Source organism: Cyrtonyx montezumae, unplaced genomic scaffold (assembly GCF_038088225.1).
Source record: "Cyrtonyx montezumae isolate F1298 unplaced genomic scaffold, pur_monq_1.0 scaffold_14, whole genome shotgun sequence".
In the NCBI taxonomy this organism is placed as follows: domain Eukaryota; kingdom Metazoa; phylum Chordata; class Aves; order Galliformes; family Odontophoridae; genus Cyrtonyx; species Cyrtonyx montezumae.
Window position 1 is genome coordinate 7684450 of NW_027071870.1, and position 15108 is coordinate 7699557.

Below are 15108 nucleotides of genomic sequence, written 5' to 3' on the forward strand. Positions count from 1 at the left end.
CCCACCAATATACTGCTACATACATGTTGTTGCCATGTGACAGATGGCAGCAGAAGGGCAGTCAGACAGAATGGTGTCTGACATGCAAATAAGTATGAAGCTAAAGTGTGGAACTGAATATCTCCATGGAAAAAAAATTGAACCAACTGACATTAATCAACGCTTGCTGAGAGCTTATGGAGACCAAACAGAGGATGTGAGCACAGTGCAGCAGTGGGTGGTGTTTTCAGCAGTGAGGACAGTGGGTCACTTCACTGGGGCAGATTTTTATTAGCGTGGTAGTGTGCAGGCTCTTGCTCATTGCTGGGGGAAACGCATAGCTAATGGAGATGACTATGTTGAAAAATAGCATTTTGTAGTTGAGAATTTGCTTTATCAAACAGTATTATTGTGGTTTTCATGGAAATAAATAGGAGACATTACTTTCAAAGCAACCTACATAATTTTGGTTAATTAAAAACAAGGCATTCTACACTTGATATTTTTAGATTTACAAGTGTTAACATGCTGTACGCAGAACCTAAGTACACAGATTGTGTAACTATAACCTCAGTTCCTCACAGCTTCAAAGAACAGAGTAGTACAGCTTCAGACAGATGAAGTCATAAAGGACAGAAGAAGAAAGGTTTGTGGACCATACATTTTCAGTTTCTGATAAATAAAAATAAAGGTTTGGGGTTTTTTTTATTAGTGGCAGTCTACATATCTAATCCTTTGGTGACTCACAAAAAATCATTGTTACTTGGAGTTGGATTTCAGAAATGTTCATGGGAAAACTGTTCTACCACATTTCTCTGCTGAACCCACTAGCTTCCAGACACCCGGCCTTCTTTGCTTAAAGATAGCTACCCTCTTGTATTTACTGTTGAGAAACTCTGGTAGACTTGGAAAACACTTGATAAGGCTTGTTGAGTCCTAAGCAAGGAGGAGGAGAGAGATACTTTCAAGGTCTCAAATGATTCCAGCAGCTTGAAGCTGTCAGCATGAATAAGAACACTGGTGAGTAAATATTATGGTTTAAGTGAAACTCATTCAGAGTTTCAGCCTGTGGAAGGAACATGAAATGAGTCTGTAGTGGGAAAAAAAAAAAGCCTGAGAAAGAAAAAAGAGATGAGATCTGTCATAAACAGTACAAATTTCAGTCATCATCACATCAGAAGTAACTGGAAAATAATTACTGCCTTCCTGGATAGGTGAAAGAGGGTGCAAGACTCTGAGTGTTTAAAAGTTACTGTTCAGTATGGGTAGATGACCCAGTGTTAGGTCCTTTGGGAATACCAGATCTCTGTAAAGAAAATGGGAGAAGCACCCTTTAAAAAAATCACATGAATCACTTCCCTGGTCTTCACATGCATGAGAAAGATTATTCCTCCCAGAAGAATCCCTGCAGTACACAACTGGGTCTGAACATGTCTTTCTGCTCCCATCCTTAGAAAACTGAGTCTTCCAAATATGGGTTTGCCTTAAAAGCAGTCTGACACAGGACATCATATAAGGGGATGCCACTGGAAATCCCAAACTAGCCAGATGTGCTCACATTTGGACAGTGAAGCTAATTTAACTGAGTCACAAATTTTCACATGAGGAATGCTGCTGGCAGTCAGTGCACTAAAACTGGGGGAAAAACTAAGGAGCAGACTTTTCCCTAAAAATGTGGCACTTTTGTATGTGATGGCAAATAGCCTCATCAGCTGTAGAAACAATTCAGGAAGATAGTGGCAGTGAGCTACGTATGTAAATCTGAATGTATGTATCTTTATTACTTGGAGAGAATATTCCAAAATAAAACTGAAACCAACAGAACTTGTTGTGACAAAGATTTCCACAAGAGTAGCCAGTATAGTATCTGAAAAGTCTTGCCATTCGACAGAACCATGGAGGTACATCCATACCTGTGAGTTGGACTGTGTTCTGGAAGAAGTTCTAACTGGAACAGAAGAACACATTCAAATTCCTAAACCCTTCTCTAAGTCAGGATGCCTGTGTCCCAGCTGCAAAGTAGGAACAGTAACTGGCCCAAGTTAATTGCCCATAATTTTTTCGGAGGCTGCTACTAGGCACAAAATCACAGTAAGGCATATTAAACAGTTAAGATCAATTAAGTTCCAATTGATGATACCTGGCACTGAATGCTTTGCTAGTACAAATGAAGCCTAAGGCCAACCTGTGCAGGATGACTTGGTAAAGAGAATTGTTTAAAGACCTGCTCACCAGGACAATGGGTTCTCTAGACCTTGTCTAGCATATTAAGATATGCTTCCCTTGTCTGAAAAAATATGTAGAGAAATGAGAGGAATAGCTGCTGTACCTAATTCACCAAGCATTCAATTATCAGCAGCAAAACAGGACATGTTATCAGCCACATCACCAGAGTTAGTAGGATTTAATTTAGATTTTCTTTAATTAATTAGAACAATTTTATTCTTTTAACAGCATGTTACTGAAGACACTGAAATTAATTTATTTCATTAGAATTTCACTTATTAAACTGCCTCTGTACTTGAGTCCTTGGCATTTGTAAAGTGCTCTCAAGTTCAGAGATGAAGGGAAATACCAGTCTCATAGTTACGAATCTTTTGGAGGCACTTCTGCAAGCTATCACACAATCTATTTAAGTTACTAGCATAATAATGTGTAAGATGTTTCTAATACTACCTAAGTGCATGCTTCCATTCTTACATAGATGCAGCACAAAGTCAAATCAGATGACTGCCACAGGTACCTTACAAAATCGTTGTTACTAGTAAGCTACCCATTATGAACCCTGATGTTTTGAAAGCATGAATGATAAAAGATCACAGTAATAGTTCAGTTCATTCATGTTAGCACTATCTTCATGGACACTCCTGAAAGCAGATGACTGTTTTAGAAAGCAGTGTGACTTGTCAGTTGACTAACAGTCTCAAAAAAATCTGGCTCATTACGATTAATTTCTAATGCCAAATAAGAAATTGACCAGAACTTAAATTTTCCTGCACTGCTTCACAGAAGAAAAATGTTTTAGATCAAAGCTAAAATTGTAATTCTGAAAATTCTAATAGCCCCCAAATTACAATCAGATAATAGTTTAAATTTTCTCATTAGCAAAAACTGTATTTAAAAGACGGTCTTACAAAGATTTCTGATAGTGACAATATTTTGTTGTTGAAATAAGCACATACTTGTCTCACATTTTATTTACATAGATGTACAACTTGCAGAGAGGAAGGAGTTCACATCTATATCACTGAAGGCTTCACAACCACTTGGGGCTTGAATGGAACTCTCAGATCTCAAGTATACAGGAGAGAGAAAGGGAGCTGGAAGAAACACTGCAATAATGGCTGGCAATAATCCCTAACACGCCAGAATCATGCCTCTGTCTCTCTTCCTTCTCTAAAAAATATCTTTCAAAAGTTACAGTATTTAAAAAAAAAAAACAAAAAACAGGCCTGAATACTTTATATTCACGTGGTGCTGCTTTCAAACCGTGCAAGGGTTGCTCCAAAAGTAATGCCTTCTATTTTATTATGTCGGCCTTCGATGTCAGAGGCAGATGTTGGTGATTTGGCAGTAGAGGTTACACCTTCCCACAAATATTCCATTACATTCTGTTGTACAGTCTGGATTTGGAGCCTTCTGAATTCCAACCTTTAGGGCCAATGAAAGATGGACTGCATGGGCAACATTTTCCTAGTAATTAGGAAACAGTGGGTCACCTACACTGGTGCAGATTCTTACAAGCACAGCATTCAAGCTCTTGTTCATCATTTGCAAAAATGCATAGCTAATGGTGGTGACTATGTTGAAAAACAGTGCTTCGTAACTGAGAATTTGCTCTATTCAACAGTATTATTGTGCTCTTTCTATTAGTTATACTTTCCATGGAAATGAATAAGAGGCATTACTTTTGGAGCAACCTACATATTTTATGATTTCCATTGAAATGAGATATAATATTGGAACATTATGAAACATCACAAGGCAAAACAAAACAAACAAACAAAAAACCCCTCTGAATATTTCAAAGTCTTTACCTGTAATTCCAACCCACGAAGGTGAACAGGAAGATGGAAAGAAGGAAGAAACCCCACCTCCCTGTGGGGATCACACTTTAGATTATTTTTAAAAGCTTCCCTGGTTTACAGAGTTTTAGAGCTTATTCAAACAGATCTGGAGCTAAGAATGTTAGCACTGATTATTATTAAGGTTTCTTGCATTTCCCAAGTTCTGCTTCCCTCTGTAACATATATACACATCATACACTGACACAGTATGACAACTGTTAAGGTTGATTTCAAGGATTTCCCCTGTTCCCTTTTTACATAAAAGCAATTTATATAAATGCACACTGGCAAAATCTTTTTTTTTTTTAATAGCTGGAATTTTATATCAATTATACCAAATCTTCAATTGCTCATAAAATGCAACATTTATAATTTAAAACCTGTAATTAGTGAATCACATTCCATGATTAGGCTAATAAGGAAGAGTCTGTCTGCAGCATTCATATACTTGTACACAGAGATCCCCAAACTAACGCAGAATGATGCAGCTTCGAGCCTGGAACTGAAAGAATGAGCATCTTCGTGGTAAGGAATAGGAGCTTATAGACTCCAAGTTAGGATCTTTGTACCATGCAGACATACCATTTTACTTATAAGCTAGTTTAGATATTTAGAAGAGTGCAGCATTATGAATTTAAGCATACAATAAAGGAGACATGCAAAAGGGAAAAAAATCAAAGTTATTCTTTTCCCACAATTATTCCTTCACAACTTATAACACTTTGAAAAAGACTGGCATTGCAATATATAAGAAGATATTCCGTATTCTGACAAGAAGTAGTGTATTACCTGATGGTATTTCTTCAATATGTTGTGCATTTCTGCTACATCTTCACTTGTTATCGTTTTGATGATATATCTTTTGTCATAAGATGTATGAAACCGGGCACCGCTGCGTGCTTGGGAATCATTGGCAAGAGGTGCACTTCTTGTCAATGAGTTCTGTCAATTGATTAAAAGAAACACATTGTCAGACAAAAGTATATAATTTTTCTAACTGAAACAAATATAAAACATTTGCATTTATTTTTAATTTTTTTTTTTAACATTCACTGAGTGGAATTCTGCCAAGCATTTTCATCACTTGAAATATTTTCAGAACCAAAATGTGTTTGGGTGAACATACTGACCATCAATGATTCAAAAGTCAATAAAGATTTACTGTGCTGTTTTAGCTATATGTTATCAGCTTTGGGGAAGAAAATATTAAAATCCAAAAGAACCACCATTCTATACCATAATATGTAGAGGATTCATCCCAAATAAAAGTATCATTTTACAATGCAGCAGGAGTTGTTCTTAAGCCAGAGGAACTGGCTGAAGAACTTTGATAACAAAGAATCAGATTTCCAAGTTGTGGTACCAGAGCTATTCCAATGATTTTGTATCTAGCATTAAGCAAGTGATATTATTGTACAGTTAATTCTTTCACAAAACAGACACATGTGCCTTCCTATAAGCAAAGGAGGGAACAGTTAATAACTGTATAATAGTCAGAAGAAAAAAACTGCTGGAGATAGAGATCAGTGACCATTTCTAGACTGGGCTTGATACTACTTGTGCTTCTACAGTAGCAAAGGAAACAGAAACTTTTTTTCCTTCAGAACATCAGAACACTGCATACCTTATTTGAAGGTACACTTATGCTTCCACTCCAGTAATGCAGGGATCTGGGATCACAAACTCTTAAGAGCTCCAGCTGGACCTGCACACACTCATTTGAGGCAAGTGTTCAACCCAGTGCCAAGAAGTCAGTGCAGCTGTCTATTATTATTAATAACTGCAACCTAGAGGTGAGGGCAACTATAGCCTCCATTTAAGAAGGTGCTTGAACATACACACACAACTTTGTATTTCTAACTGCATCGAGGAATCCCACTGACCTCAACAGCATTCAGAATATTTAAATCCTGACCCAAATGTGGGATGCTTTCTTAAATCAATTTAGTATGAGGTAAGAACATTTCCCCACAAGCTTACTTTGTTCAACTGAAATACCCAGGAGTAGCAGGAATAACAGTAAATTACCTAAAAGCACACAGCCCTAAAAGATCTTATTACAATGAAAAGCTTTGTCATGACATGTAGGAGAAATAAATCTTTCCGGACTTTTCCCCGTACACTTCTAGACTCACTCAATGAATTACAGTCATTACCAATATCTGTGACAAAATGTGATTCTCTGCTATTCTCTCTGTCCGCTGAAGAAACAAAGGATGTGGATGCCTCCCTAGTGCTTATCAATGTTTTTCCTAGACTGACCAGAACAGAGATACTGGGACAACCACTGAAGAGTCAGTTCCTGCTCAGCACTGGCTTTTGTCAGCCAACTTTAACAGATGCAAGTACTGATACACTGAACTACTATGGGAATTTAAGTTTTCCATACCTGTTTCCAGATGTTCCCTATTCAAATTCATTTCCCATCACTCAATCACTGAAATGTTTTTTATGTTCTGACAACGTCTACCCAAAAGAACGTGTACTATATATGCTCTGAATTTTCTTAATACTACACTTCATATCAAAAATCCACTAATTTTAAAACTGAATAATATATCGAGGTAGTCTTAGAAACCATTCTCCATTGAAACCTTCTATGTCCTAGAGTCAGAACTTGATTTTATTTCCAGGGCTTACATTTGATGCTTTTAAACGACAAACTGGTAACAGAAAAGTCTTCAAATGCAATGCAAATTCAATTACTATCACCACAAACTATATATACACAATACTAGAAAATATGATGAAACATAATAATTATTCATAGTTTTGAAAAAAGCTGAAGCATGGGTAATCATCAGAGTATCTAGTGAATTGAACCACTGCTAAATTATTAGGCTATAATTCAGTTAGCAATAATAAAGGCTACTGGGTAATTATTTGTTATTGTTCCCAGCAGAAAAAGGTGCATTATTCTGAGGTTAACTGTTCCAATAAAGCTAAACTGTTAGTCAGTAACCACACATTTCTGAACGTATTGCTCCCAGAGAACCCTAGCCTTTAAACTGTTAAGCCATGTGGTATAAATCTTGAAAGCAATTAACCTGAGGGGAACCTTAAGTTGTTGTGCAATAAAAAATTGCTCAAAAGTACACTTGTCAGTCTGCCAAGGATCCTCAGTTAGAGGAGGGAAAGAGGGCAGATAATAAGGAGGAACTGGACTAGCATTATTGTCCAAAATGTCAAGGGCTCCTGAGGCACATTTTAACACTTCACCAAAAGACTTGTCAGATTTGAGTGAAATTCCAATCTGCGAGTGCTCACTGTGAATGAAAATCCTGAGTAGTTTCAATACAAGTAGAAGCAGCCAACTTTCAAAACCACCTCTGAAGCTCAGTACAGATGGCAACGTCACGACTGAGATGTGGAGCACAGGAAATGATGCTGCTCTGGACTTCCCATTTGCTGAAGCCCAGTCAAGAATTCTGTGCACAGTAAAGCATTTTTACTTCAGACATCCTCAGTGCTATTCTTAAAATCCTTCTCCCATTTCGAATGTGTCCCCCCTTTGGTCTTTACAAGCACTACCTGCACTCATCCAAGTGTTAGGTCTTAAAAGAAAGACCTTCACACTTTTCAGGTACAGTGCTCCTGAAAACATAATCTCCACTCATCCCATTCTTAACTAGGTATTTCTAGAACATATTTATGGAGCAACCCCTTAAACCTGACATATTTCTTATTCCTTCTTTTTTTAAAATTCATTTAATATTTCCTGTTGGAATGTGGTATTCAACGCATTTAACAATACAAACATAAACAGTAAGAAATTTTGCCTTAAAAGAAATGACAGTTGAAAGAATAAGAAAAGAATTAACAAGTATTCCTCATCATGCTTCTTTCAGTGCAATCCAGCTAGACAGAAAAAACCAGAAGTTAGTCCAATTCTAATAGAAATTAATAAACGTATTCATATTTTAAATCAACTGGATGAAACCTCATTAAGTCACTTAGTTTTAACTGATCCTTGTCTATTCCTGCAATAGTTGTTTTTCTAATGGAAATGAATTCACTTGATTGCCAGCTATAACGACAATTTCCAAATACAGCTTGTTGCTAACAAGAAAATATAATGTATCTGTAGAGAATCATTTAGTACACAGCCTACAGCTTCTCAATGCTTTAATAGGTCAGAAATGGTGATACATTTATTTTTGAGTAGATGGCTATTTTCTTTCTAGGTATCTACATCAAGTTTAATTAAGAATGCATGTAACTATCATTTTACCATGTACATAATTAACTTGTTAGAACAAACCAAACAACACTGTACTAAGCAGCACATTCTATACAAGTAACTCAGATGCCTTCCCCTCAATACTCCAACTCTAATGAATTAAAGATCAGACATTTAAACATTAAACATGCTTAAGATGAGAAAACCCATTTAATTAAAATCATTGACACTTTGTTTTTACTAACTCTCCATTTCTGTAGTAACTCTCAATGCTCTCATCAGATACAGAATATAGCTCATGTGAACACTGAAAGAAAGTGGAACACAATGTTTAAGACTAATGATAACTGCTGTGCCTTCTTTCAATACATGCATAAATTTAATTAATAAGTACATTTTAAAAAGCTGAAAAATTAAAACCAATGCTGTTATATTGGGCTGAATAATAGTAATCATATTATTACTTTCTTGTGCTGATAATATACAGCTCGGTTTTGTCTGTAGACAGTTTTATTCCACATGATTCACTCTCACTTCTCTGAATAGAGGAAAGTTCAAATTCCTTCAAAAGCAAAGCTTCCATGTATCACGTAAAATAACCTATCTTTCAAGTATACTAATCCTACTCCTTTATAATGAGAAATCAGTCTTCCATAAAATACACAATACATTTTCATGACCATCACAACAAAGAACCTTTAAAAAAAAATGACAGCAACTGATCTGCGCTTGTTAAATTATTAGTAAGTAAATTAATGAACAAAAGATAACACCAGAAGAGTCCATGGGATTCAAAGTAGAAATGATCTGGCTATATAAAAATACTTTTAGAACACTAACATTCTCCCTTTTTGATGTAGGTGAATCTAACCTGACTGACTCAACACTGTTGCGTGTGTATCAAAGCATTTTGAACCCTATTCAACCCTGCTGAATGCTAACAAATGAATAGCACTTCTAATAGAAGTGGAAGAGATCCTTTGCTTAAAATTGGCTCTTACAAGCTGGCCAACAAGGTCCTGTGTAAGTCCCTTTGATGCACAGCCACTAGTAAACCCATAACTGGTAAGAAATCAGAAATATCAGCAGCACCACACGTGACCTCTAGTACATACTGTCTACCACAAAGTGTGGAAAAATTGTGGAACTGTCTCTTTTAAAATTATATATTAGCCCCATAAGAGATATCTAGATAAGGACAAGAGATCAACTTATTTTGGGTTTACCTAAGCCCGGTTTTTAAACAACTCACTTCTATCTTAAAGCAGACAATAAGGAAATCATGTTGTAGTGGTGATTAGACTGAAAATATGCTTTTATTTGAATTGTACTGCTCTCTGAGACTATTACCAGATGCACAGACTTCTGTCAAAAGCAGTACAGTCTTGAGAGACATTGGTCACATCACCACTTCAGTGACGCTATGTTCAAAAAGTGAGCAGAACAGGATAATAAATTGCACTGCTGACATTCATGGACAAACAGACTGGAAGAAAAGCTGACTCAACATGCCTAAAAAGAGCAGCATAGGGCACTTCCTCTCCTTTCCTGTTCAGCAGTGAACTCAGGCAGGACCAGCCATGGTACCCAATATCTCCTTCTTAGGTGAAGCTTACATAAGGGATCAGGAAGGAAACAAAGAATGAAAATCAAGTACCTCCCTTTTCCAAAAGGAAAATACAAGAAGGGCTGAGGGAGGGGGAAGGAGATGCAGGAAGAGATAGATGATGCCTAACACCCGATTGAATTCTCTCAGGCTCTCTTTCTTAATTAGGGGAAAATCAATTGGAATATGAGCAGATGGCAAGGAGCCACTCCTCACTTAGAGCAGAACTATGAGCCACAAAGATAGAACAGGGGGTATGTCCCTCAGATTTAGGAAAATACTCTCTGAAAGATACAGGTTCACCATCCTAGCAACTTTCTTACCATCACTCACTGCTGCATATAACACTTGCACACTGTGTGAAGAGACAGTGGGGAATTTATCCAGGCATACCATGCCAGAGCACTAGTCAGAATGAGTTAATAAAAATCACCTGCTAATACTGTATCTTTAGCAAGCACAAAACTCAAAAGAAAACAGGGTCACAGTACCTTGTTCACATTTTCTCAGCAATTCCAGCCTCAAGGTCTTCACCCTTAACTAACAAACACATCTGCCAGCCACACACACTCTGTTCCACTTAGCAGCTTCACTTAGCAGCTCTCCTGAAGCCTCCTGCTCTGAGCATCTGTGTTCTGCCAATTCCCTGTTCACCTCTAATTTGTGAAGTTTTAATCTCGTGCCTGCTGGTTTTTGGTCTCAGGAGAATGAAGGTTTTATACTTTTGAAATGTGAATACTTTTATGAGGTCATTTAAAGACTATGCTAAATTACTCGCATAATTACTTATACAACTCCAGGACACATTTAGCGTGCCAAGTTCAGAGATACCACTAATAGATAAATTCCTCTTTTGCGTACCTTCCTCTCTCTCCCAAGTGGTTTCCCTATGAGAAATCACTGGCTGAAAGTCTCACAGCCCTGACATAAATCAATATTAAAAGTATCACCTACGTTGCACTGTAGGCAAATCTGCGGGCAACCAGAAATACTCATCTGGTCCTCTGTACAAATCACAAAGAACTTGTCCCACATCAAAGAATTAATTTCTGATGAAATAATCTTGATACAGCTTTACATATAAATGAGTAAAAGCTATACCACTTACTAAACCCTCATCTCCCAAAGAGTTCTTGATACAAAATGTTAATCAGCATACCTAAATTAGGTCATAATTTCAGCTAAGAACAGCATATTCTTTCACAAGTTAGTTAAAAGCTCATTTAGTTTTACTATAGACACCCTCTACAGTAGGTAAGGAAAACATTCCTTCCCGAGGTCCTGACCCAAAATTCTTTGAAGATCCTAGAAATAAAACAAAACCCCTGCCAGACCACAGATCACAACAGCTTTTCTGGAGCCTTCATGAGAATTTAATAAACTAGAAGTCAACACAACTGCCACGCATCACGTGCCACTTCATTTCACCAAAACTGAGCTACAATCTTCAGTTAGGTCTACGAACAACTTCCAGGAAGACAGTCTGGATTTTCCACCTATAAAAGACAAAGACTCACCACTGCAGTTGTGTCAATGGTTTACTGGGCTGGTTCGGCCCGGTTCTGTGACGACTAGTGCGGGGGACACATGGACCCATGCCCCAGGAAAGGGGAAGGGGAAAAGGGAAAAGGGAGATGGGCCTAAAAACAAAACGGCGGCAATGATCTGAGGAGGAAAGCTAATTTACTTAATAAGATATCGGAAAGCAAATAACACAATATAATGCAATATAATTGGAGTTAAATCTAATAAATCAAATAAAATGAGCTAGAGAGAGTGTCTGATAAACCGAAGGCCTTACGCTAATGCTGAAGGTGGACGGCAGCGAGCACCCACTGCTGAGTCCATCCCCAAGGAAAGAGAGTGTCCCGTGACCGCAGACAGTTTTTATCTTTCCCCCTGAGCGTAAACACGTAAGAACGCAAAGCATCGCAAAGTCCTCTGGGGAATGGAGTTGTTCTTCTCTTCTGAGACAAGTATACCTGGAACTATCGATGATCCACGGAGCTGGAGCATTAACTCTTTAACTCTAAATGCACTACATGATGTTATGATGTGGAATACCAGTACCAAAAATCATAAAACCATGACAAGTTGTTCTAGTAGTTAATCACTTGTACTGCTGGAAGTCCCATCAAAAGGCATTCTCAATGTTCTTAAATTGCTTTGATGACAGTTTTCCGTATCTCTTTTGTATCCAAATTGCCATCCATCTTTTTAAGATGACCAGCAGCAACACTAAGTATAATAGACTTAGGTATAAAATAAAGAATTCAAAAATGTCATGGTTCTTCCTGGTTTTATTTCACACCTTCCAATTTATCCACCCAGAAGAGCAGTTACTCCTCATCAAAAGCACACACTAGTGCTACATTCTTGTCCTCTTCGACCTTTTGTTCCTTTTCAGAGCTGCTACCTCCTCAAAGGCAGACTTTTGCTCCCTAAATACGCACTCTCTTTTTTCCATATAATTATTCATCTGACCATTTTAAAAGGCATCTTGTTTGGATAGGCTCAGAATGCCAGGTGGTCCAAGTGGTTTCACATGAAATTCTTGTCTTTCATCACGCTTTGCTATTTAGACAGATCTTGCCTCTTCTGCAGGCTTCCACTACATAAAATGTCAATTGCTCATTGACAATTAAATTTTGATTCTTGTCATTTAACCACCTTTTATTCACATGGTTTTTGTTTCTCATTATAAAGCCCCTCTAAAAATTAGTGTTTTAGAAAACAATGCAGTCACAAACTATAAAGTCAAACACTGTTTAAGAGGAGTTGCTAGCTACCAGCTAAAACATCATTTAGCACGTTATCTTTGCAAAGTGTACTTTACTTTGCACACTGGTCAATAAAAACAATGTAACAAAGAAATTATTGTATAATTGATAATGCTAGCTCTACCAACACAAAACAGCAACAATAGGGAGACCAATTCTGAGATCAATTTCCAGAGAGATGCTGGCTGTTTCTAAGAGCATCAAGTTAAACTACTTGGAACTTCATCTTCTGTATGAAACACTTTTTTTTTTTGTCAGAAGACACACGGAACAGAACCTTATGCCCTGCCTGAAGTGCAGGAAAGGTTTGCCCCTATTCCACAATTGCAAGCTGCATTTGTAACTGGTAAAGTAGTGCCCTCATCTTCAAAGACGAACTGTGGCAAGGCTCTTCCTCCTCTGCCCACTTGGCCTGAAACGCTCACAGCAAGGATATTTATCTCCGCAGTGGGAGGCCAAGGATTAGCCACAGCCTCTGAGAGGGTGGAGAGATTTAAAGGTCAATTTAATTAGCTCATTCTAATCTTCTACACAACTAATGTAAATGTCATTGTTTTCTAACTGCTGCTTTAACAGATGAGATTATATTTTAGAAATCTTGAATGCGCAAACTATGTTGGATGTAATACACATTCTTCATGTAACTGATCTTAAAAGAGAGCCCAATAAAAATCATCATTGAGACAGAGCACTTCTTAAGAAAAAAGGGCAACAGGAAAATTCTGGTGATAAAGCACAGAGAGATGCAGAAGAACAATAATCTTTCAAATTGACTGGCTTAACAGCTTCTCATTGATTTAAATCTTTCCTATTCTGTGATGCCTGGACAAAAAGAAAACAACAGTTTCTGGTACTGTGATCTCATTCAAAAGTTGTGGGATGCAAAAATGAGTGTCACAAGACATTCCCCTACTGTTTGAACCGCATACCCAAAAGACTAATCAGATCAAATCCCAAGCTATTTATGAGCGCCTCTGGGCAAGTTCTCTATGAACGAATAGGCAAAAACAAGTGCACAGATGATGCTCTGTGATGACTGAAATAGTAGGTCAGAGGGAAAGCCTGGCAGTAGTTCAGTGCTGTTAGGGGAATTACACACACAGGATCCAGCTATTCTGTGACACTGCCTGGCCCATGCACAGGTTCTTATGAATACAAACTTGCAGCTTTCCCAAATTTGGTTTTATTTGGTTATTTCGTAATTTTGGTTTATTATTATTTTTTTTTAAGACTTTGGGAATTACAGCTGTGGATGAAGTGATTACTGATAAAGGAACATACCAGGCAGAAATGGTGTCATACTACTGGACACGGAGCCTCCAAGGCTTTCTGCAGCTTTCTAAACAAGCAGCCCACTTCTGGGAATGCGTTCACGATGATGCTTTACCCACTGTTCTACTGAACAAAGGCAAAGCACCAGTGTTATAGCAGCAGAAGCATCAACCCCAGGAGTATCTGGTTTTGTCCTACAACAATGGGTTTGGAAAACTTTTGGTTTTGATTTGAATTTTGGCAGTGTACATTCTACCACTGTCGTTGAGCACATTAATGTCCGCAGCAGGATGGCACAATGAAAAACACTTCATATTAAATAGTCTTAATGTTTTTCTTTAGAAGAATAGACTTACAGGAAGACATTTCTCCCATAACATACAAGTTTGTCACGTTAAGAGGTGGGAAACTTCAGTGGGAAAACTGCTTTTGCTTAAGCTCACATAGAATAATTTTCTGGAAAGCATATTCCACTGCATCTGCATGCAGAATCTGTCCGTCTATCAACAAACACTGACTGAAATACCAACTTCTATTTAAGAAACCCAGTATGTAGCAATGTATAGCTGATCACCAACATATCCTACAAACGCACTCAGTGGCATGACTTCTCCTTGCCTTTGGCACCTGTATGGACAACACTGTGCTCTGTTTTCAGCTCAAAAGCATGGCTCAAAACAGCCATGTTGAATGACACAGGGGCTCCAGGAGAGAAAAACAAACCACTCTGGTGCTACAATATGATGATATGATGTCAGAAATAGCAGCTGCTTTCTATGGTCTTGTTCAGATGCAGATGTACACATTCTCAACATCTGTGAGCTATGTTTTTGTTCCTTGACTTGTCTAATGAGAGTACAGTCAATAAAATACAAGATTCTTCCCTAAATCAAGTCATCCTATTCAGATGGTCTGGATTTGGAGTTGTCAGTTTAAGGGATGGACTTGCTTTGGAAAATACTAGGGATCTTTATCTAGGAGCCTTCACCCTTTAGCCCTGCAAAGCTTGGCTTGCTGCCTTATTTTCAAGGGTTGCCTCCATAATACCTAGGGGACTCCTATCAGCTTATTTTTTGATGTTGCCAACACATGCTAAATTATTCCTTTCTAGTTTGAATACCCAGTTGTGGATGATATTTAGTTTAGTCAATACACTGCTGAAAGCAAGGTAAAATATTTGTTTTCTCCAGTGAAGACCAGGAGAAACTGGAGTTAAAATTGCTG

At 37.8% G+C, this 15108-nt stretch overlaps 1 protein-coding gene across 2 annotated transcripts in view; it reads right to left on the minus strand.

Moving 5' to 3' along the window:
- Nucleotides 1-15108, minus strand: part of PIP4K2A (phosphatidylinositol-5-phosphate 4-kinase type 2 alpha) — a 97595-nt gene that overhangs the window by 24024 nt on the left and 58463 nt on the right. For both annotated transcript variants that reach the window (XM_065731407.1, XM_065731406.1), the window contains exon 4: nt 4836-4988. In XM_065731407.1, the coding sequence (XP_065587479.1) occupies nt 4836-4988 (153 nt within the window). The remainder of the gene's footprint in view (nt 1-4835; nt 4989-15108) is intronic.